Source organism: Centrocercus urophasianus, unplaced genomic scaffold, assembly GCF_019232065.1.
Source record: "Centrocercus urophasianus isolate 14NV4802_14NV808 unplaced genomic scaffold, USGS_Curo_1.0 seq_18, whole genome shotgun sequence".
NCBI lineage: Eukaryota > Metazoa > Chordata > Aves > Galliformes > Phasianidae > Centrocercus > Centrocercus urophasianus.
In genome coordinates, this window is record NW_024884733.1 from 25,050,908 (window position 1) to 25,073,061 (window position 22,154).

Genomic DNA, 22,154 nt, shown 5'->3' on the forward strand with positions numbered 1-22,154 from the left:
GGCATTTTTCTTCCCACACATTGCACTCAAGACAGCATTTTGAGACTACTGGGACTGAGAAAATCATTCCTCATCCAGACCATAACTGAAGAAACTTCACGGCCAGATCAATGCAGCTGGCTCCATTTGGCAGTTTGGACAAGGATGAATATCAGTCTGGGGTGGTGGGAATCAAGAGTGGTGATACAAGCAGTGTTAAGCTTAAAATGGCATTGTGCTATGCCAAGTTTTGCTGGATGTAAACATCCACAAGCAGGAAAAGGGATATCATCATCTTGAAAAATGAAACAGTGTGAAGAGGTTTCCAGTTTGGTGCTGAAGGTGTTGGTTGGTTCTGCACCATTTGGATGTGTTGTTGAATACAGGTGATATCATCCATCTGACAGCACTCAGCTGAGAATTTCTTTCAGAACAATTGAAATGAGCTGCTCATACTGCTCATACCATCAAGGAAACAGAAAGCAAGCAGAGAAGCTAAAAAGCCAAATCTCCTTTCAGGACAAAGCAGCAAAACCATCACTGAAATACGAGCAGTAAGCATCAAAGAAAGGCTGATGTGGTTTTGATATACCTGGATGTCACTCCTCCCCCCTCCATGTTCAACATATTGTGTCAGCTGAAATGCATTGGGCCCCTCCAAAGCAACAGCAAATATCTGGGAACAGATCCAGCGTTCAGGAGAGCCTTTCAATAACTGCAGTGATCATGAGCTCAGGCCCAATGCAATAGAGTATTGGTTTGCTCACTTGGTTTTCTGTTTCTCAGGTAAAAACTTTTTGCCTCTCTGTTTGCTGAGAGAACAAGTCATTTAACTTAAGTTTTTTTTTTTTTCTTTTTTTTTTTTTTTTAGGATCTCAACTTGCTTGTGTGAGATGACAGCCCAAGAGTATTTGCCAAAAGTTGGGAAAATGCCAAGTTTTCATTAAACCTCTTGTAAACCCCAAATTGCCGTCCTGCGAGGCTACATCTGGCAAGGAAGCCATCTGTGATTCGTATAGTCTTGCTCCAACAAAACGACAACAGTGTGAAAAACTCTTTTCTCTGGTCGGCAGTGAACTGTAAAAGTAACATTAGTAATAGCTTCTGCAGGCTCAGTAATGACATAATTGACATTGGCTGAAAGCACAAGCCCCAACTGCGGGGTCTTGCCAAGGCTCTGGATTGATTCATATCATCCTTCAAAAATACAGGTCGTAGTCAATAGCCCTCTTGGATGCTGCTTCTCACACTGGTGTTGAGACTGCTCTCCTTCTGAGCTGTGTCTGCAGTGAAGTCTTGCAGAGTATGAGCCTCCTGACCCCAGCCAAAAAAAGGGGGCTGTTCTGCTTGACTGAAGCCATTTGCTTGATCCATAAACAAGGTCTGAATTTGCAATTGTTTGAAAACCTGCACTTTCACAGAGAAGTGCACATTGCACCTAGTAATCTCTTATATCTGCAGCAACATGACCTGGTGCATTTTATTTAATGCAGAGCTCTGGTAAGGAGGCTGGGCTTTAAGCCATCTGCACATATGCTTCTTGGATGCCTGATTTTTTCATTTTCCTTCAGATGAGCTGCACTGTGAGGGGGCTCCCATTTATAGCATCCGGGAATCTTTCCAGAATAAGTTGTGCTTGCCTTGTCTGCAGACCTCTCCTCCCCCCTCAGTCCCCTTCACCCCCATGACTCAAAAAATACAGACCCCAGCAGATGTCCATAGGAGGGGGGGGGAAAAAAAGTGAGTCAAAAAGCACTGATTTGCTCAAATCTCTTGCTAAGAAAACCATTCCCCAGCTCCCTTTGTGTTTAAAAGCTTGAGGCCCCTGGTTTAGAGAAATCCTAGAAATACAGCTTAAAGATCTCAGTGGGATTGTGCTGTGCTGGGGGGCTGCCTGCTTATTGATGGGGAATGTTTGGAAAAACAGCACCTAATGCCTCCAAGGTTTTCATTTGCACCTCTCCTGTTCTACACATTTCATGGAGAGCCTGGCCTGAGGAGAGGGAGCCTTTTATGTGTTATTTAGACAAGTAAGTGACAAAAAAACACTGACTTGTAGCCTGAATGCCTTGCTAAATCTTTAGGTCTTCTTTTAGGTCTCAGGCAGAAAGAAAGAAAGGGCTTACACACTCAAGGAAGACCAAAGAAAGATGAAGTTAAAGTTAGCAGAGGACTATGAGTAACACAGAACTGAGTGCCTGACCATGGGTGAACCCACATTAGTGAAGAGCAGTGGTGGCTCTTTGTGGGCTGGCAGGCTCCAGGACACAGGAGCTAGAGCAGAAGATCTCATCCCCACACTTACAAAGCTCCCTCAGGAGCTTAGAGATCTCTGAGCATTGCTTCCCCTGATGCCAGAGGCAGAGTCCAAACAGACTGACTGCCAGACAGTGGTTCCAAAGCCAGCACTTGAAACCAAGGCCAGGATGCTGTAAACCAGCTCTCAGTATGCCCTTCTATGGCTATAGGGTCTGTTGGATCTTGCCTTTGGCGTGGTTTGAAGCTCCCATGGGCTGTAATCTGTGGTCTCTTTTTTGTTTTACACTGACTTTACAACATGAGCCTTCAGGGGATGTTCATGGCTGACTTACTGGGTGGGAAACAGGGAGTTCATAAGCTTACAAGGGTTTGTCTGCCAGAGCTCCTGACTGTGGCAACGCAACGCTGCTCCACAAAGAGAAGGTCACAGACCCTTTTCAGTGCAACTACTATTGGAAGGTTTTGCAAGCCCATCATGCGGTAGGGATGGATCCCCAGCATGGTTTTGTAACACCATTATGCTGAGGCAATAGTACTCTACTGCTGCCTTCCAGAAATAAAGCCATGTCCTACCAGGCATGGCCTGAGGGATGTGGGACTCAAAAGGCTCCAGTTTGTCCAGCGCTGTTAAACACCACATCTCTGCTGCCAAGGAAGGACCGATGTCACCAGTAAGGCTAGACCCACTCTATGGCATAGGGAAAGCCCAACTTTTTTTGCTGTTCCTAGGAGATCCCAGCCAGATTATCCTGGACAGTGGGGACCAGGTGCTAGCCACCTCCCTGCCTTCTAGCTCATCAGAAGCCCTTCTGCACTTTCTGATGAAGGATACTCCGTAAATCATTTCCTGCTGCAGGGGGATTGGAACTGATGATCTTTGAGGTCCCTTCCAACCCAAGCCATTCTGGGGTCCCCCAGGAAGCTCCCATCCCCTCCAAACCACTACTCTCGTATTCTGGTGGAGTATTTGTTCCTTAGTCCTGATAAACCAAGGTTGGAGAAGATAACAAAGGGGAAAAATGCATAATGCAAGTAGGGAAGCAGACAAAATGAACAGAAGTCTGATCAAGGGTGGTCACTTCCTCCATTTGTATGAGGATTCAGGAAGTCCATTACAAAGCACTTTATCACTGTCACTTAATTCCAACTAGGTTACAAAAGATTAATTAGTTTGGCTCCTCCTATCCGCTACCTGCATGTTGCAGAGGGAGGTGTTAGCAGTGAAGCCCTGCAAAACTCCAACTGGCACACAAGAAGCTTTCTTTTTCTCTCTAATACCTTAATAATCTGAGCCCAATGATCATGGGAGCTGTTAGCATCCTTCTAGGCACGGAGATGGAAGAAATACACTGGGAACTGCAGACATCCAACATTGTCTCTTTGGGAGGCAGCCTTAGGCTGCCTGAAGCAGGGAGCCTCGTTTTATTAGGCTGCTCCTCAAGCTCATGTTACTATCACAGCACTACACAGCCCATTAATAACTCTTGGATACAGCACCAGGGTGATAAGCAAGTTCATTACACGCTGCATTCCAACATTTGGCCCCAAATTCATGGTCCTGAGGAATTCTATCTGATCTCCTTACGATGATTTATGGCCTCCTCATTTTCTTTTCTACTGATCTTTTCCCTGGAAACCTGAATTTGATGTGAATTAGCTTTGAGTAGGAAAGCCATATCCCATTGCTGAACAACTTCAAACAGAAGTGGGCACACCTGCCAAAGCTTTCACACTTCTACTGTCTATATTCACATGTTGCACCCAAGCGTCAGGCAGCCTGCTGTTATCATCTGGACATCCTGTTATTATGCAAAGAGATCAGTAGTTTCAGAGGTTCCTCCATCTCCTGCAGGACCATGATGCACTTCACCTGGCAGCTCACCAAGTAAAATCATAGAATGATTGCATTGAAAGGGGCCGTAAAGATCATCCACTTCCAACTCTACCGATGTGAGCACGGTTGCCCTACTCGCACTAAATCAGGCACCAGATCAGGTTGCCCAAGGCCCCCATCTAACCTGGCCTTGAACACCTACATATCTCACATTTAGCAAGAAATGCCAGTAGCATCAACAAGGTTTCTAGGCTTTTCTCATCTATTTCAGTGCAGATACAATACCTGAGCAGGACACAAACTGATATTCCCTCCCCACTGACCAGTGGACTGCAGGACCTAAAGGAGGAGAAGCATAAGCCAAGAATTAATATTACTAATTTGATAATTACTGACCCTTGAGTGTGCAGGCAGATCTTAGTGGTAATGAGGATGGGTGCGGTGCTCCTTGGTTCGGTATTCAGTGGCATGGACTTACCTCTGTCTGTTCCTCCAAGTCTGGTCTGGTTGGGGATGCCAAAATACCCTGCTCAGCTCTTGCTCAGGGTGGTGAGTAGACAGATAATAAAACAGATAGCAGGAAGAAAAAGACATTAGACCAAAGGTCCTGGACACAAATGTGCAAGTTGTTCTGATCAGCCCCTGTAACTATCAGAAAGATCAATGCAATGGAGTGCTGTTAAATGAGATGTAATGACAAGGAAACCAGTGCAATAGAAAGGTGTTACAAAGGAAAAAAGAAAGTACTCGCCTGTCTCTGAAGATCTGGGCTTTCAAAGGAAACCACCCATGGGAGGAATATCCAATCAAAGACCCTTCCCCAGGGGCAGTCAGCCCTTAAATTAGGTATAAGAGAGGTGCAGCCAGGTACCACCTTTCCCAGTCACATTGCCTTCACCTGTGCTCCCAGGTCCTTTCCCCAGGTGCTCAATCTGTGGTTCAGGCTGTGACTCAACAGTCACAATACAACCCCCTTTGAGAAATTGTCTGCTGAAAGATTTGGGTGCTTCTGTACCTTCTAGTCTGTGCATAGTAGTTTGCATACATTGTCCAGAATTCTTCTTATTGTCATGATCATATAAAGGGTCTTGGTTTGCCACTGAATTGGGATTTTGTGGTCAGAGCAAATGCAAAGACTAATCCCACACTGTACCAGAAGAAAAGCATGATCACAGAGCCGTTCTCACATGCTTTCTCAGGGCTGGCCCTTAGTTCACCACTGGCCAAAAAAAACCTGCAAAGATTTTTTTTTCTTCTTCTTCCAGAGTTTCTTATTCCACTAAGGATGTATTATTATTTCAAACTTAATGGGAATTTAATCAGAAAGGAGTGATGCAGCGACTAGTCACCAGCTGAGCTCTGCAGAGCCCTGTAGATGGGGCCAAGCCCATGTGCAGCCCTTCAGTACGCCCTGACCATGTGAACGCTTGCCCTTAGCCAGGCTTTTGGGTTTGGAAATCATTACCACTGCCTCCCTCAGCCATGGCAGCTGATTACAGTAATAGGGGAATTAAAATCCTTTACCTGCTATGGCTCTTGCTCAGCTCCCCTCCCTGCCAAGTGCTATCTTTGTCTGTAACAGCCTGCAAAAGCCAGTCGTGCCTTAAAACAGCAGCAGATGTTTTGCTTTAATAGGGGAGAAAAGAAAAGGAGAAAAGGGAATCAGTGACAGGCTGTAAAGAATAAAGGTGGGAGGGAAATAGCAAAATGGAATGATCCTGTCTGCTTTTATTCCTCTACTGCCCAGCACAGCAAGTAACTCACTGTTCCTGTTCACAGGAGGTCTGAGGGTATTTCCAGGTTTATCAGTATTGTTTCTTCTGAAAGTTGCACTCCTAACCCAGCATTTTTGTGTGCCTTGTTGATAACCAATGTCTAAAATAATAGAGTGACTGTGGGCTTGGCTGGGATCCACCAGCCTATAAGAAGGACATTCCAGAGTTGTTCATTTTTGCCAACTACATTCTCACCAAGGAGGCTTCTGGGTTGTTGAAGACCCCTCATATCCTCAGGCATCTCTTTTTAGCCAAGGACAATCCTCTCTTCTGTCCACCTTTCCCCATAAGAATCTCTGAAGACACCCCCCCGTGTTTTTTAGCTTTGGAGCTCCCAAGCCAACAGCAACACCAAAGCAATTTCTATAGCTTCCCATGTTAGCAGCTATGGAAAGGAAAGGTAGGATGCCAAGGCTGCACTGGTAGGGTAGGAAAGTATGAAGCTTTTAGCAGTACGCTTAGAAGACATACACAGCCTACTTCCAGTGTATGTCCAGCTCACAGTACATTTTTAGAAGATGTACCAATTGCATGATTTCTTTGTTTCTTAAAAAGAAATCAAGGATGTAGCCTTCTTGTTCTTGTGCAGAAGAAGCAACTTGATGTAACGAAAACCCACCTGCTTTCCATTTTTAAGGAATTTTTTCTTTCTTAGGATAGACTGTGGACAATTGTCTAACTGCATAAAAGCTGCTCTATTTCCCCTCAATTACAAAAAAATGATATGCTGGATTTGCAACTGTTCTGAGGACAAGTTGTGTGACAAGAATGAATGACTCCTTTTCATTAGTATGTATGTCTCTTAGCTGAGCCTTTTTAGTGGAAAAAAACTGCTCTAAAAGAAGCATAAATGTGACTTGAAGTCTGATGCTCTGCTAACTTGGCAAATGCCATATGATGAAGTATAGAGAAGAGCTAACCTATAAAGTATCCTATATTTTAACAGCCTGTTTCTCCATTAAGCTTTCTTAGACATCAATAGAACAAAGTGTCCTGTACTGTACATTAGATGTCTGTGGGCTGTAAAAACATTAAAGCTTTTGTCAGCTCACTACTTTAACCCTTGAAGATGATTGGCGCTCCAGCAAAGTCATCACCTTCTGCATTTTTTTTTTTTAATTTTTTTATTTTTTTTTTTCCTCAGAAGGCTGCTGTTGATTTTATGGCTGTGCAGCCACATCATCATTAGTTTTCACCCTCAAGACAATCCAGATGCGGGTGGTGATGTTATTACTGTTGCTGTCATTATTTGCTGGTGAGTTCCTCCATGGATGTTGATATGTTCTTAGATGAAGAAATACCTAAATACAAAGCAAAAGACCCCAAAGGCTGTTTGGGGATAAGTTCAGCCTCAGCAAGGCATATTCTACAGGGCAGGAACGTCTGTACAAAGAAGCTGGCAAAAAAGCATCTGTAAGCCATTACAATTACATGTTCATCTGTAGCAATTGGACACATCAAGACAATGAGAAAGGCATTACAAGAAAGGCATTACAAGAAAGACACAACAGAAGGACGGGCACAATAGAAAGGCGCTAAAATGGATGGGAGAAAGATTTCTCACCTGTATTAGAAGATTCTAGTTTTGCAGGGGAAAGCATCACCAAGGAGGAATCTCCAGGAAGAGATCCTTCCTCAGTGGCAGTCAGCCCTTAAATGAGGTCTAAGAGAGGTGCAGCCAGGCTCTACCCCTCCCAGTCACACAGCTGAATTGCCTTCACCTGTGCTCCCAGAGCTGACTGGGTCCTTTCCCCAGGTGCTCAATCACTAGTTCAGGCTGTGACTCAGCAGTTGCAATGCACCATCCTTGGGCTCTTTCACCCATAAACAAAGCACTGCAGATGTAATTCTAACCTCCATAGCTAAAGATATAGGAGAGATATAGGGGGAGATGGGGCTCGCCTGTGTGTACTGACAAGGAGAAGCAGTGAGGATTTAAGATTTAAGGGCAAGCTTAGGACAGGCATGACTTAACTAAGGTCTCCCCTTGCTGACAAGGGCTCATGGCGCTGGCCAGACTTTGAACCTTCTCACCAGGATTTTTGGCTCTATCTTCATTTCTTCCTGCTTTGTCCTGGTGCCAGCGACTCTCTGAACGTCCTGCTGACCTGAAGCTCTGATAGCCCCACCAGCAGCTCCCACTCACACAATATTTGTGGCGTCCTTGTGGCTTCCTGAATGCGTGACCTGGAGATAACCACCGCTCACCCTGGCTGTGGGTACGGCATCTCAGGCAGGTTCCCACCAGGCAGTTGCTGTGCTTACTGTTTGTATGGTGGCTGCTCTGCAGTAATTGTCTGTGTGCTCATGCTGACCTGCAAGAAACTCAAGTTGAGTTTTAAGGACCCTGAGGTCCCACCACTGTTATCCCAAGACCAGCACTGAGACAAGGCTGCCACACTGGCAGACTCATCCCTATACCACGTTAGCTAAAGGACATGCCTGTTTTCAAGCCATCGCTAACAATAGGTTCATGATATGATAGGTCTGCTGGCAAATGAAAAAACAAAGAGACTTTTTCCTGCTCTTTCTCATAGGCAAACCTATGGCTTGCCTGCTCTCCACAGCTACATGTGGACATGAAGAAACTATCAACACTGAAAGTAATTTTCTCTCTCTTTCCCTAACAATAGAGTTTATAGTACAGATCATCTCTAAGATCTAGCTTGCAAGGGATAGCAGCTGTGAGAATAACAAGGAAACAACCAAGTAGCTTTGCCTGATCAGCCTGGGGAAGGTGTTTGTGAGGAGTTTGTGACTGAGCCCTATGACGTAGGTGGTCCCTTCCAGTCCTACGTGCCTGCTGATGGTTGTGGCTCTCTTCCATGTGCCGTTGCCTCTAAAGTGTTTGTGTTCCTTGCCACGGTATGTGAAGCAGCTTTACTGGAGCCAACAACCTTTATACCTGGAAGTCACATAAGCAACTCCCACAGAGATCTGAAGAACGCACCGATGTGCTGAGAAGGAAACAACTGCAAAGTCTGCACACACTGTCACTGTGGGGTTCAGTAGGGAGAAACCCAACTTACCCCTGCCCTACCCCTTTGTGAATATTTTGCTCTTTATCTCAAGGAGCTCTCTCTGCTTGCTGAGGAACACTGAGGATAGAAATGAATGTGTCCCTCTCTCTCTTTGTGCTCAAACATGGGAGTTCACATCCTCTGCCTCTTCCTTTCGGCTGCTGGCCCCCTCGAAGAGCAGAAGCACACCCCAGGGACAGTACAACAAACAGGGTGAGGGGTGAGAACAAAAAGCCCTGCGCCCTGTGAAATGTTGGCCTGGAAAAGGGAGTGTGTTCCAAGGCTGTACCGGTAAGGGCATTAAAAAAGCACCGGGAAAGCAGAACAAAAGCAAAGATAACAAGGCTTCAGTGGTCTTCTCGTGCGTGTCTTAAACTTCATGCCTGAGTGGGTTCCCATATATATATTTCCAGAAGGGAAATGTGAGCCTTGCTTATAAAAACTATGAGCTTTCTTCAGAGTTTAACCTCTACCCTTCGAGCAGCAGCCTTAGGAATTGCTTCATGCAGGGTGAAGTGTTCCTCTGTGGCCCACATGGCTTTTGAAGGGAATAAGCAATTAGAGATTTTCTCACCCTTTTCCTGTCTGCTTTTGTCTCTGCTTTTGTGAAAGGTAGGAGCTTTGCAAAAAGCTTTGGGACTTGCAGTTATTGCATCATTCCCATCTTGGCATCCACATACCAGCTCCTCTTCCTGTGCTTTTCACACATAAAGTGCCAAGAGCCCTCTAGCTACCTTCACTACATACCCTTGTAACTAGCTCTAGTAATTTCCCTTGTGACTAGCTGTAGTAGCTATTTCTTGTAACTGCCTCTTGTATATAGCCATAGAACTTCTCCTTGTATTTACTTCTTGTAACTATAACTCTTACTCTTGCAGACATAACCCTAAGAACAATGTGATAAACATATGTATGTCTACATGCCTGAACTACCTCATGTTTTAGGCATGTAGGCAAAGTGATAGGCAGGAGTTTAGCTGAAGAAGAGCTGACTTTGCAATAGCGTTGAATTTCACAGGAAAGGTGTAAGCTGGGAGAAGCAGGGAGCTAACATGCTGCCTATAGGGCACTGCTGTGGTCAGACACAAGTGCTCTGGCCAAAAGAGAAGATGAAGAAGCATAATTAGGTGCCAACTGTTGGTCTGTGATGCCTTTAGCCTCCTTTGCCATCTTGGAAGGAAGCAATCAAGTAGTTCTGCCTGAACCTCGAGCTGAGAAGTGAAAATTTAATTCAGAGTCATTTCTTACAGCTGTTGCAAGATTTTGTATGGACAACAGCCCAAGCAAGGAGGGCTGGAGTTGGCAGTGATACCACTTTAATCCAGCCACTAATCTCACCTTGTGTTCTGCTTTCCCGTTTCCCTTTAAGAAAATCTTCCCTCCTGTTAAACTCTAATTTGAGTTATTTGTTAATAGGGGAGATGGTAGGCACTTCAAAGTATGAAGACACAAAATTCTCGTTCGCATTTAATCAGCCTCGTTGGATATCACATGGCAATGTAAATTAGTACCCTACTGTGACCAGGATGTGAGTCTTCAGCCCTGAGCCATCACCACCCATGAAAGCCCACCCTAGACTTAAGAAGGAAAAACACCACTAAAATTCATTAAAACTCTTAACTGAAAGAAATCGGGTGTTGCAATATTGGTCATAGCTTTTCTCTCAGGAAAACTCCAGCTGGGATCACCAAAGATTTTTGCTCAATCTTGTATTGCGGCATCTGGGTGCCCACTAACAAAAGAATCTAACCAGACTGTTGCATAAATGTGAATTTTCTTGCCCTGAATCCACTGTTTCACTTCACATGATTCGCTGAGCAATTCCATTGGAGCCTGTAAATAACTACCCACCATTATTACCCTAATAATTCTCCCAAGATTAAAAATGTGTTTATTTTGACTCGGAGATTATAAAACCACAGGAATAAAGCAAGTGTAGGCTGCCAGCGCTTTATTTAATTTCTTGTTCTTTTGCTGAAGTTCTGAGAATAACTTCTGTTTCCTGCTGAAGAAGGAAACAGTATTTTCCTTGACTTATGTATATACGACGTTCCTGCTTGTGAATTTTGCCAGTGCTGGAAATAGGCAGGAACCTTCCCAGAGTCTGAAGCTCGTTTATAACATTCTGGCCCACACCAGCACATTGGGTTGGCTTGGAGGGCTGGGGCTTCCCCCTAGAGGTTAAGCATCTGCTGAGTCCTTATGGGCACACAGAGCCAGAGCAGACCAAGGGGAGGTGCCACAGGAACCTCCCTCCTGACCAGTGTGCTCTGACTTCATTTAGACCTCATTTGGTTCTTCCACATTCCTTTTTTTTTTTTTTTTTTTTGTCTTTGCTTTAAGTTATTTGGCCATAACATATAATCAAGACTTCCCTTACCAAGAGGAGCTGCAGCAAGAACAGAGGGAGTAAAATATAGGCTAGCCGTGTAATGGGAGCGTGTGAATGTGGGATGGGAAATGCAAACAGGAGGACAGGAGGGCAGAGCTGCAGTATAAAAGCAGCACTGACATCAGGAGTTATTTCTCTGGCATGTATATAATCATATGGTAATATCCAGTTGGGAGAACGTGGTAGAGTGTTTTAAACAAAGGAGACAGCCGATGCCTGGAGCTCCTCTGCACATTTATTACATCAACATAATGATATAGAATAATAGAAGAGAGGCAGAGGCTGGCGGTGTGAGTGAGCAAGAGTGGCTGCTACCGTATATAGCACTACTGGGAACATGCCTGGCTGGGGCCTGACGTGGAGGCTGAGCTTTGAGAATGGTGAATTAGTGGGAGTTCGGGAAAACCCTCCTGAAAGCTGATGTTGGAACACTTTGTAGGGGTGAGCATCTCAGTAGCTTCATTCATTGAGTGCCCCAAGAATGAGGGAGTGAGGTGGCTTCATCACTAGCAGCTGGGCTCATAGCAGGGAAGGGGTCGCTGGTGGCAAATCTCTTTGCCCAGACAGCGGAAGCACTGCTATGGCTGGAAGCTGGGCCCAGATAAGATCAGGCTGAATGGGAGATGGAAACATTAAACCTGGTCTATTTGTGACTCTTAATGGGTGACTGCAGCTCTTGCTGGGGAGGTGAGCGCTTCTTGGGGCCATCAGGTCAGGGCTTTTTCTCAAAGTCATACTCTAATGCAATCAGGGAATTACAGGCTTGATGCAAAGATAATAAAATTTAATTATCTAGCTTCTGTTATGCAAGAGGCCAGGAAAGATAACATTCCTGCCCTGCCTTTAATCAATGATGTTCATGTTTGCAAAGCACTGAGTGGTATGGAGCTCTCTCAGTTCCAGGGTCCTGCTGCCAGAAGGTACTTCTGTACCTATGGGTACCTATGGGGAAGTGCAGCATCTACCATTGTCTTTGCAAAAACCAGGACTGAAACTTGATGTTCATTTCTAAAAATGATGTTCCTTTCAAGTGAACTCCAAATCTAGAAACCTTAAACCCCCTGGCAGCCATCGGCCCCTGCCTTTGCCATAAAGACAGTGGTTTTCCTATAGCTTGACTCTTTCATATGGTGGTTTTCTGCATTGCTGTCTCCATAAATGAATCTTTACACCTGAGGAGAACATCCCTCTGCTTCCCTGCCAGGGCTGTTTTTCCTCTCACTGTACTCCAAGCTGTCTTGTAGTTATTTTTGTATTTTTCAACTTTCTTTTTCCTTTTCTTTATATTACTGCTGAAGTGGTGGCAATTCCCTGTAACAATATAATCTTGTGCAACTTATCATGATAAATCTATTCCACAAACAAAATGGGGTCCCTAATTACTAGGGAAAAAAAAAACTTCTATAGGCAAGAAAATTCAGTGCAAGGCATACAGAACTTATGCATCACTGCAGCTGAAGAACTGACAGGGAAAAGCTCTCCTGCTGCTTATAATCCACTACAATGCATTGCTGCTGTGGTCTGCTCATAACCCTTGCAATGAGATTTTAATTCCTGAAGTCTTGAACAAACAACAGAGCTGCAGAGAGGGAGACCCCGATGTGGGGAAGAGGAGCAGTGACCTTTGCAATTGAACTCACAGGGAAACAATACACCCTAGCCCAGTCCTGATTTTTTTCTTGAAACACAGTTGGCCACCAGCTCAGGGAGATGTTGGAGTCACTGTCCCTGCAGGTGCTCCAGAACTGTGGGGATGTGGCACTGAGGGACGTGGTCAGTGATCATGGACGTGTGGGTTGGGTTTGGGCTTGGAGATCTCGGAGGTCTTTTCCTACCTTTATGATTCTACGATTCCAGGCATCCCTCACCCCCAAGAAAGTGGCTGAGGTGTTGAGCAGGTTATGACTGGGGTTGGCATTAATCATGCTCTGGGCCCGGTGTTCTGAGGAACTGTGCTGATTTCTATATAGGATCTTCTTTGTACAGCTCAGAACATCCAGAAGGAAAAACAATGAGGAATGTGGCCCATTTGTAGCATACAAGATGTGTAATTTATACAAGATGTGCAGTATAACATATAAGATTTGTATTATGCACTACGCATACAGCATTAAGGTGCCCGCTTTTTATTTTGAAGTTGATCATAGAATCACAGAAAATCCTGAGTTGGAAGGGACCCATAATGACCACTGAGTCCAATTCCTGGCTCCACACAGGACCACCCGAAACTCAAACCCTTTGGGCTTTGGCATTGTCTTGAGCTCCGACAGCTTGGGGCCATGCCCACTGCCCTGGGGAGCCGTTCCATGCCCACCGCCCTCTGGTTGCAGAGCCTCTTCCTTGCACACAGCATGACCCTTGGCTTCTCTCCAGGGGAACCGAGCCCTGTTGCCCCATGTGCCCCCTCCACACAAGACCCTTGGCATCTGCAGAAACACCCAACCGCTGCTCCTGGCCCTCATTGCAGGGCTCCTCGGGGTGAGGCTGTGAGCGCTGGAGAAGGACACATGTTTCCCATTACTGTATAGAGCTGTAGTGACAAGAGATCTGACAGAAGAGAGGGGCCGCAGGTGGGGGAAGGCTCTCCTGTTGCAGGGGCCTCATGATTAATAAAATAGTGGAGAAGGTGAGAGCTGCAAATGAACTCAGATTTGCAATGGGTCTCTTTAGCCCGAGCAAGCAAACAAAAAGAATTCATTTTACAAAGCAGACTGGCCAGGTTTGGAGATGTGCTGTCCAAATCCATGCTGTATCACTCGAAACCGCTGCAAGAAAAATACAGTGCACCAACCCGCCCTCTGTTTCTATAAATCACTTCATTTCACCAAAGTCACTCCCAGCACCGCTCTCACGAGCTGCTGTCCCACTCCTCACCCCGCTTGGAAGCACTCCCTTGTTTCCAGGATTGTGTTACAATCCCATTTGTTTTTCCCTATAAACCCAGCTCATGACGTGGCTCTTCCCATCCCTGCTGTTACAATGCAGTATGCAATTTTGCGTTTGCTTATGACACACCATGATCCGAGCAGTATAAATATCATGGCCGATCTGGTGTTAATCATCTCGGTCCTGTCGATGGGAGGGCTATTGGAAATGCACGATAGCTCTGCAGGTTATTCATAGCATCAGCTCACTAATTTTTGCTGGAATGCATTCACATCTGAATGACATGTTTATTGGAACTTCTTTTGCAGTCAAAGAGAGTTATTGTGGGCATGGGCTAAATGCATTCAGCCATTATATTCTGCAAGCCACAGCTAAATGCCAGATTAGGGTTGAGCTGGGTTGGAACAGCCCATCTATAAAGTCTCCTTCAAGTGTCACCAAAACAGACTTGCTAAAGAGTCTACAGGCTACTAGCTGTATATTAGCCCCATACATTAGCTCTTAGCCTAATAATAAAATAATAATAATTGTCAGAGCTACAAATGTTGCAGCCAGGCAGGGAGTGCTTGGAAAATGCAGCTCTTGAAGGGAGTAGGTCATCTGCCAAGAGAAATAAATTTCCTTCAGCTCCCAGCACGCCAGCTGTGCCTGAATCAGCTGTGATGTGCGATGTGCGCAGACGGGTTTATCTGCCTGGAAGTGGAAGGAAGGTTTTCTTGAATGCAGCCAGCCACAGTGCCCTCAGCCCCTCTGCTCCCCAAGGAAATCTGTCTCCAATTCCATGTCTTGCCTCCATATCTGATCCTAAAGCCCTGTGGTTGCTTTGCATGACTATGATAAAATCGTAGACTCATCATAGCATGGTTGGGTTGGAAGGGGCCGCAAAGGCCATCCAGTATTGACTCCCTGCCATGGGCTGGTTGTTCCCCACCAGAGCAGGCTGCCCAGAGCCTCATCCAACTTGGTCTTGGGCACCTCCAGGGATGAGGCATCCACTGCTTCTGTGGGCATCCCGTCCCCTCCATAGTGAACTGGTATTCTGATGGGTTCCATTAAACAACAAAAAAAAAAGACTCCTGACAATTTCCCACTGGCATGTTTTTATTGGGAACTTTTGTACCTCTGCACCACAATTTAATTTCTCTTTCCATCCTTGGGAGTCTCGGGCAGCAAAGAACAGCACACGGTTCTCCTTCCTCTCCTCAACAACAGAATTGAACGAATAGAGGCCAGCCCAAAAAAATTGTCGAGTGCCCTTATTTGCAAACTACTCACTTTTCAGTCTATATGTATAGTTAGTGTGTAAGTCAGGACAATAAGAGCAACAAAAGCTTTCATGGAGTTGATTCAGAAAGTATTAAATTAAAATGCAGACTTGAAAAATTACGAGAAATAACTTCTTTCCATCTTTGAGATCTCAACTCCTTTCTGACACCAAATAGTGAATCAAAAAACTGGAATAAATCTTGCTGGGTTATTTTTGCAGAAACTCTGCACAACTACAGGCAGGAGCCCAGAGCATTGCAAAATGCAAAGCACAAAGGACTTTATGCATTGTAAACCACTCCAGATTAAGTATTAGTAGAACTAATTTTTCTTATTGTTGTTTTTTGTATTCAAGAAGACAATATTTCTTAATTAAAAAAAAAAAAAACACATGCTGTTTTTTCCCACAGCTAAATTTTGGAATGAAACTGGAGTCTGATTAGAAGGGATGTGAAAAGAAAATTGGGTAATGCAGCATTAATGCCTTTCTTCAGAGGACACAGTGGAGGATGGTTTTGCAAGCTCGCATTTTTGTGTTCCCTCTCTTTCCTCTGCAGCCCTCGTGTTAGAGGGAACAACAGAAAGGGGCCACTCAAGGCTTAAATATAGGCAGATGGAAATTTCCCATGTGAGGACAGGCAGAAAAATTTGCTGAGACATCAAAATGTAGCCCTGCTTGCCTGGAAGTGGATGTGAGCAACAGCACCTTCCAAAGCTAGTAGATAGGAAGAGAGCTCATTTCTTGCCCCACAACTGTTCACAGTCCAGATGAGAGGGGTTATGAGCAACTGAAAAACTCTTTGGAGAAATGGTTAAAGCAGGAGTATGATGGTGAGGGAGGTGGCAACTGCTCTGTGTTCTGTTTGGATGAACAGAACGCAGCCTTTCAGAGTCTATGGGGGGAGACTATAAGAAAGAAGAGGACAGACTCTTTAAGAAGATTTGTTGTGACAGGACGAAGGGAAGTGGTTTCAAACTGGAAAAGGGGAGATTCAGATTGGATATAAAGAAGCTTTTAAGAAGGGGAGTGAGGCACTGGCACAGGATGGCCATAGAGGTGGTGGTGCCCCGTCCCTGCAGACACCGACCATCAGGCTGAATGGGGCTCTGAACACTGAGGGTGTCCCTGTTCATTGCAGGGAGTGGGACCAGATGGCCTTTAAGGGTCCCTTCCAACTCTAACAATTTTATGATTCCATACAAAAAGAGAGATCAAAGCATAAGTTTACAATTGAAACTTCCCAACCGTCTCCTCGCCATCAGGTTTTGGCCAATCTCCTGCTCACCCATGTTCCCTAACTATAGTCCTTCCAATAGGGACCACAGGGTTTCTGGTTCCCACCATCCCCTCCCCTGATGCCAACTCTGTGACAAGCAAGGTGTTTACCTCCCCTTCACCTCATTTTCTCTGCTGGTAATGATGGGCAGTGATGATTGCAGCCTGCTTCGATGAAGCATCCTGTGATCTGCAAACGAAAAACGCGGGGTAAATGCAAGAAGCATAATTATTATTATCACTAAAGAAGCTGCCTGGTGACCTCGCCACTGGGGTATAGATTCATGATTGGTTAAGATCGAAAGGGCGATGAGTCAATGTGTTTAAACATGCTGTCACATTCTCTATACACCCATGGGCCTTGGTGTCTTGGTGAACTGTAAATATTGCAAGCTTGGTTAACCTGTGTTTTGGAACAGTGCAATTACCTTTGCCTTTGATAATCTTCTGAGCCCTACCAGTCAGTGCTGGGGTTTGGAAATTCGCAGTCGATACTCTGCCATACAAGCCAGGTTAGTTTTCAGCCCATGTTTTGCTACAACAAATTATGTACAGACCTCAGGAATGAGAACCCAATACTGCTTGACATTTACAGTGAGTATTTAATTTCAGAAAGAGCCTTTGTGTAGAGCAGAGTAACACAGCAATGAAAAGCCCCTTCCAGCCTGAAAAGCAGCTGCTATTTAGTGTGTTATAATCATTTTATGCTGCCCCCTGAAACAGAGGGTGAGGATTTGAGTGCTGCATCCTGTTAAAATTACAGAAGTCTCGATAGGCTGAAAGCTATTTTCCAAACGGGAGTTTAGCTGTAATTATGGGTCAGACAACTTCTCTTAAGCAAAAAGCCCCCTGATTTAACGACGTGATACAACATCACTGCAGGGCCTTTGTTTTTCAGCCTCTTTTCCTACCTCTCATTTATTAAATTAATCTGGGCAGAAGGAGGAAACAACACAACCATGGGAAGGCTGTAAATCTGCCTGCTTTCGAGCGTAACTCCAGCCCTGAATAGAGAGAGGTTGGGAAGCCACTTCCTCCATCGACAGGTTATTCCATAATTATCCTCCACCTTCCCCTGCAGCCTGGGGCAGGGATGCTCAGCATGGGGGACACAGCACCCAGCCCTTGTGCAACACAGCTCTGCTATCAGTGTCCTCGGCGTCTTCCCACAGCCGAGACAAGAGCTCCGTGGTTATTTGGAGCTGTCTGTAATTTGTGGGGTCCTCCCATCATTTTATTTGCTCTTAAATATAGGACTGGGAACTCCTGTGTGGAGTCGTCCTCGTAGTTCTTGGTGTTTCCTGTGTACTGAGCGTGCTGTGTGCTGGCAAAATAACCATTCCCCTACCCTTGTTTACTGCTCTCAAAGGCTTTGGCATGTCATACATCAGGCCTGGCTTCCTCCCCAGCCCCTTGTAATCATGATTACCTGAATAGGCAGTATGAAAGGCTTTCAGCAGTCCTCCCAAGAAAATCTCTAGGATGTCCCATTCAGCGTCTTTTGTAGAAACGATGGTCAGTAAACCTCTTGGGAATATCGGGATCATCTGTCATTGGCTTCCAGCTCATCCCCCTGTAGCCAAACTGGCTCCTGGCTGGTTTCCTCCTTGGATATTTAAAGACTGTTGCAGTATTTATCTCTTTCCTTCGCTATTTGTGTGCTAGATCCTCAGGCTCACAGTTCATCGCTATTTCCATCACTTTTCCCCTGTTTCAGGAAGAGGCAGTGCTTTCTCTGGAGGTTATGGGTGGAGGGGGAGAGCCATGGACAGACTGAGAGCAGGGCTGGGATGGTTGCAGCCTGTGAGCTGTTCCCATGGGCTTTTCGTAGAGTCATATAATCACAGAATCATTGAGTCATAGAATGGCTTGGGTTGGAAGTGGCCTCAAATCCCATCCAATTCGGACCCCTGCCATGGGCTGGTTGCCTGCCACCAGATCAGACTGCCCAGGGCCCCATCCAACCTGGCTTTGAACACCTTCAGGGAAAGGGCACTCATGTCTTCTACGGGCAGTATGTTCCAGTGCAACCCAACCCATGCAGCAGCCATTTCACATCACAGACTCTGGGATGGGAACCCTTGGGAGAGCTGTGCTTGGGCTGCTTTCACCTCTTAAGGCCACAGGCAGTTCTGGACCTGTGAGCTGCAAGGAGACAAACCCGATGATTTCTGCACTAAGCCACATAGTCTCCTCAAACAGCTCCTTAATGTGAGCCATGTGGCTGTTGAGCCCCAGCCGTCGGTTCTCACTTCAGCTCAGCCCGTGTTTGTTCTAATGTTGAGCACTGTCAGGCGACAGAAGTTTTGGGGTAAGGAAAGCAGTATTCCTGGAAATCCTGCTGCCATAAGAATGTCTCCAGGACACTCACCTAAAGGGTTTTCAGACCCCTCCTGTTAAAACCTGCACCTCCTCGTGTTGCTCTAGGGAAAGAAAATGGCTCATTACAGAACGTATCCCTTTCCCTACAGGGTTAGGCATAGGGATGGCCGGATCATTTCTAGCATCTGCTGAGAACTGGGGAGAAATTCGCCCAGGGGAAGGAGAGAGGCATGCTCTGCTGCTGAGCCCGACAGCTGCCAGGAGCACTTCATTCTCCTGAGCTCCAGGCAGCAGCTCCTAGGTTAAGGAGTACACATGCTTTGCATGGCCATCCCTTCATCAACAAAATGGAGCTCATCCTGCTGCTCCCTCTACCCAAGAGCAAGCCTTGCTGCTTTGTTCAGATAAAAATAGTGAATCTTTTTTTTTTTTGCTATTTGTCTTAGGTACTAAAGAAAACACAAAAACACTCCTTAAACATGTAGAGATTATTAGCCAGTGTATGGACATGATCCACCCAAAGGGTCTCTCCTTGCCCATTCTGCAAGCCTTGCAGAACTGTGTGCAGGGACGAGTAGATCCAAATCCATGATGTTTTTCCCCCTTCTTTAGTACTTCTGCTAAAATAGCTGCTCATAAAGATAACAAAGCTGGGAGAAAACATCTTGAGGCAAACTGGAAGCTCATTACAGGCCCTGTGCTGGAAATGGTTGTCTCACATTTCCAATAAAGCACAACAGGTATTTGGGCAGGTTGGTTCCAAGCAGCCCATCCCCACCAAACCCTCTGGCTGATTGCAGAGGTGTCAGCCCATCGATGGCTGCACCGCTACGTGCTAATATCTTCTCCTGGACAGCCCTGTTTCAGTAGCTTAAGCACTAATCCACGTTGTTTGTATTTGTATGGAGACCTGCTCTGCAAGAAAGCTGCTTTCCATGCTCTTTCCTGAACAGTTAATCCACCTGCTAGTTCCTTGCCTGGCCCACTTCTGTGGGGAGCTGCTCTCTTTGCAGGATAAGACATGCATGGCTTAATGCTTCCAGTGAGAGTGCCTGCCTTATTCAAATCTTAGACATACAATTGCCTTCCTGTTGTCAGTGCCAGCTCAGACAAGGAGGAGGCACAGTCATTTGAATGTTTTGTCCTTCTTAAACAAGGCTGAAAGTGTAACCCTCCACCCAGCATCCCTCGCCTTGCCCCGCTGGCCTGTTTAGCACACAGTGGGTGGAAAGAGTTATGCAGCCCTTTGTTCAGCTCACGTTCGTTGGTGTCTGTGCAGATACCCGTTATCAGCCTCGTGTGCTGCTCTTTGCTTTCAGCAAGGTCACATCTGCATAAGTCAGCTGCATTGAGAGAACGCGGCGTAGAGGTGACTTCTGCTTCCTGTGTGGCTCCTTTGGGTTTGGATTTCCTTTGGAAATGATTATCGGTGTTTCTGCCATGTGAGTTTTAAGGTGCATGTTGGCCCATGACAAAACCATCTTTCCAAGACACCCTAACAAAACAGTTTCGCGTCGCACTGAGGAACCATCTCCAAACCTCTGCAAGTCTTTCACCACACGTATCTTAGCTCATGGTGGCACAGTTCACACACCAAACAGCATGACATCTGGCTTATGCTGAATATAAAGTGAGTAAGAAGTGATTTAGTGACTCCATGCTTAAAAGTGCCATCAACTCACCTACATTGCTCAAAGAAATGCATCTTACACATTGTCATGGAAGTCATGGAAACACAGAATCATTAAGGTTGGAGAAATCCTCTCAAATTCCCAAATCCAAATGCAACCCACCCCACCATGCCCACTGACCATGTTCACAAGTGCCACATCCCCATGGTCCTGGGACACCTCCAGGGATGGTGACTCCACCACCTCTCTGGGCAGCTGTGCTAATGCATTACCACTCGTTTGGAGAAGAAATTTTTCTTAGTATCCAACCTGAACCTCCCCTAGGGCAATATAACCTTACATCTAATCTTATATGGCTAATACTCATCTTGAAAAGAGACCTCTTCTGCAGCTATGCTCAACCCCATGAGAGATGGCTACCCTTCCTTCAGAGAGCAAGCAGATCAGCCCTCTGACAGAAGAAGGCATGAGCAGGGTGAATACTATGAAGATGTGATTCTCCCAGGGCCTCCAAGGGGTCAGGACCTGATAAGGGATCTCTCCTCTTTGAGAGCATCAGATTAAATCTGACCTACAGGCAGAAGGTGCTCCTATCTAATTGCTTCTTAAAAAAACAAGAATTGGTCCTCAGCTATTCATTTCCCCACCAATTTTGTGTTAATTTGCAGCCTTTCTGACATTTTTGGAAAAGCCTGAGCAAAAACTGAACAAGCTTTGGACTTAGAAAGCATTATTTATGAGCAAATCCCATGAAAAGCAAACTGGGGGAAAAGCTGTGATTTAGCGAGAATAAGCTTTTTTGATAAAGAAAAACAATAAGAGACATGGGAATACTGTCAGTTAATAATGAAAAATAAGGGAATTAGCAACACATTTGTAACAGTGAGGCCAAGGAGCCAGTGAGACAACTGGTCAAGGGATGTAGTAAATCCTACACAATTTGACACCTTTGCATCAAGTCTGAATGTCTTCCTAAAGGCCGTACAGTACCTTAGCCAAGGGTTGTAAGGCCAAGCACCACAGATGTGGGATAGAGCATCGATGTCTCACTGGCCTGAGCATTGATTGAGTGGTGTACCATTGATGCTGACAATCTCAGGAACCAGTGAGCTGGATGTGCCATGGAAGTGCCATGCCCAATTAGCCCAGGCTTGACTCTGCATCCATTCAAAGGACCCCTGGCTGGCTCTGCTGAAAGGATCTGCCTCTCTTCAATTAAGCAGTGTTTTTCCAGCTGCTATTATCTCATCTTTTATGAGGAAAACTTTCATAGACTTTTTCTAGTTCATATGATTTTCCCATGGCAAAAACTACTTTGAAAAGAAAAAATATCAAAGCAATGCCCATTTTTTTTGTTTTAAGGAAAAGCTTCAACAGGTTATTTTCCCCCTAAGCCTTGGTAGCCATTCTTGCTTTAATTTGAGCAAGGCTTATAGCAGTCAAAGTTATACTTGTGTTTACTTGACTTGAGGTAGACAGGACTAATCCTGCTTAAAACTGAACTAAGAATATCT

At 45.4% G+C, this 22,154-nt stretch overlaps 1 protein-coding gene across 14 annotated transcripts in view; it reads right to left on the reverse strand.

Annotated features, from left to right (window-relative positions):
* Window positions 1–22,154, reverse strand: part of LOC122160563 — a 50,350-nt gene that overhangs the window by 26,186 nt on the left and 2,010 nt on the right. For 4 of the 14 annotated variants that reach the window (XM_042819212.1, XM_042819210.1, XM_042819213.1 and 1 more), the window contains exons 1-5: window positions 18,117–18,267; window positions 16,799–16,877; window positions 5,597–5,698; window positions 4,551–4,608; window positions 4,358–4,411 (exon numbers count right to left, since the gene is read on the reverse strand). In XM_042819212.1, coding sequence (XP_042675146.1) covers window positions 4,358–4,411; window positions 4,551–4,608; window positions 5,597–5,698; window positions 16,799–16,877; window positions 18,117–18,234 — 411 coding nt within the window. In that variant the 5' untranslated portion in view covers window positions 18,235–18,267. The other 10 variants (XM_042819206.1, XR_006168869.1, XM_042819207.1 and 7 more) reach the window with 10 other exon arrangements.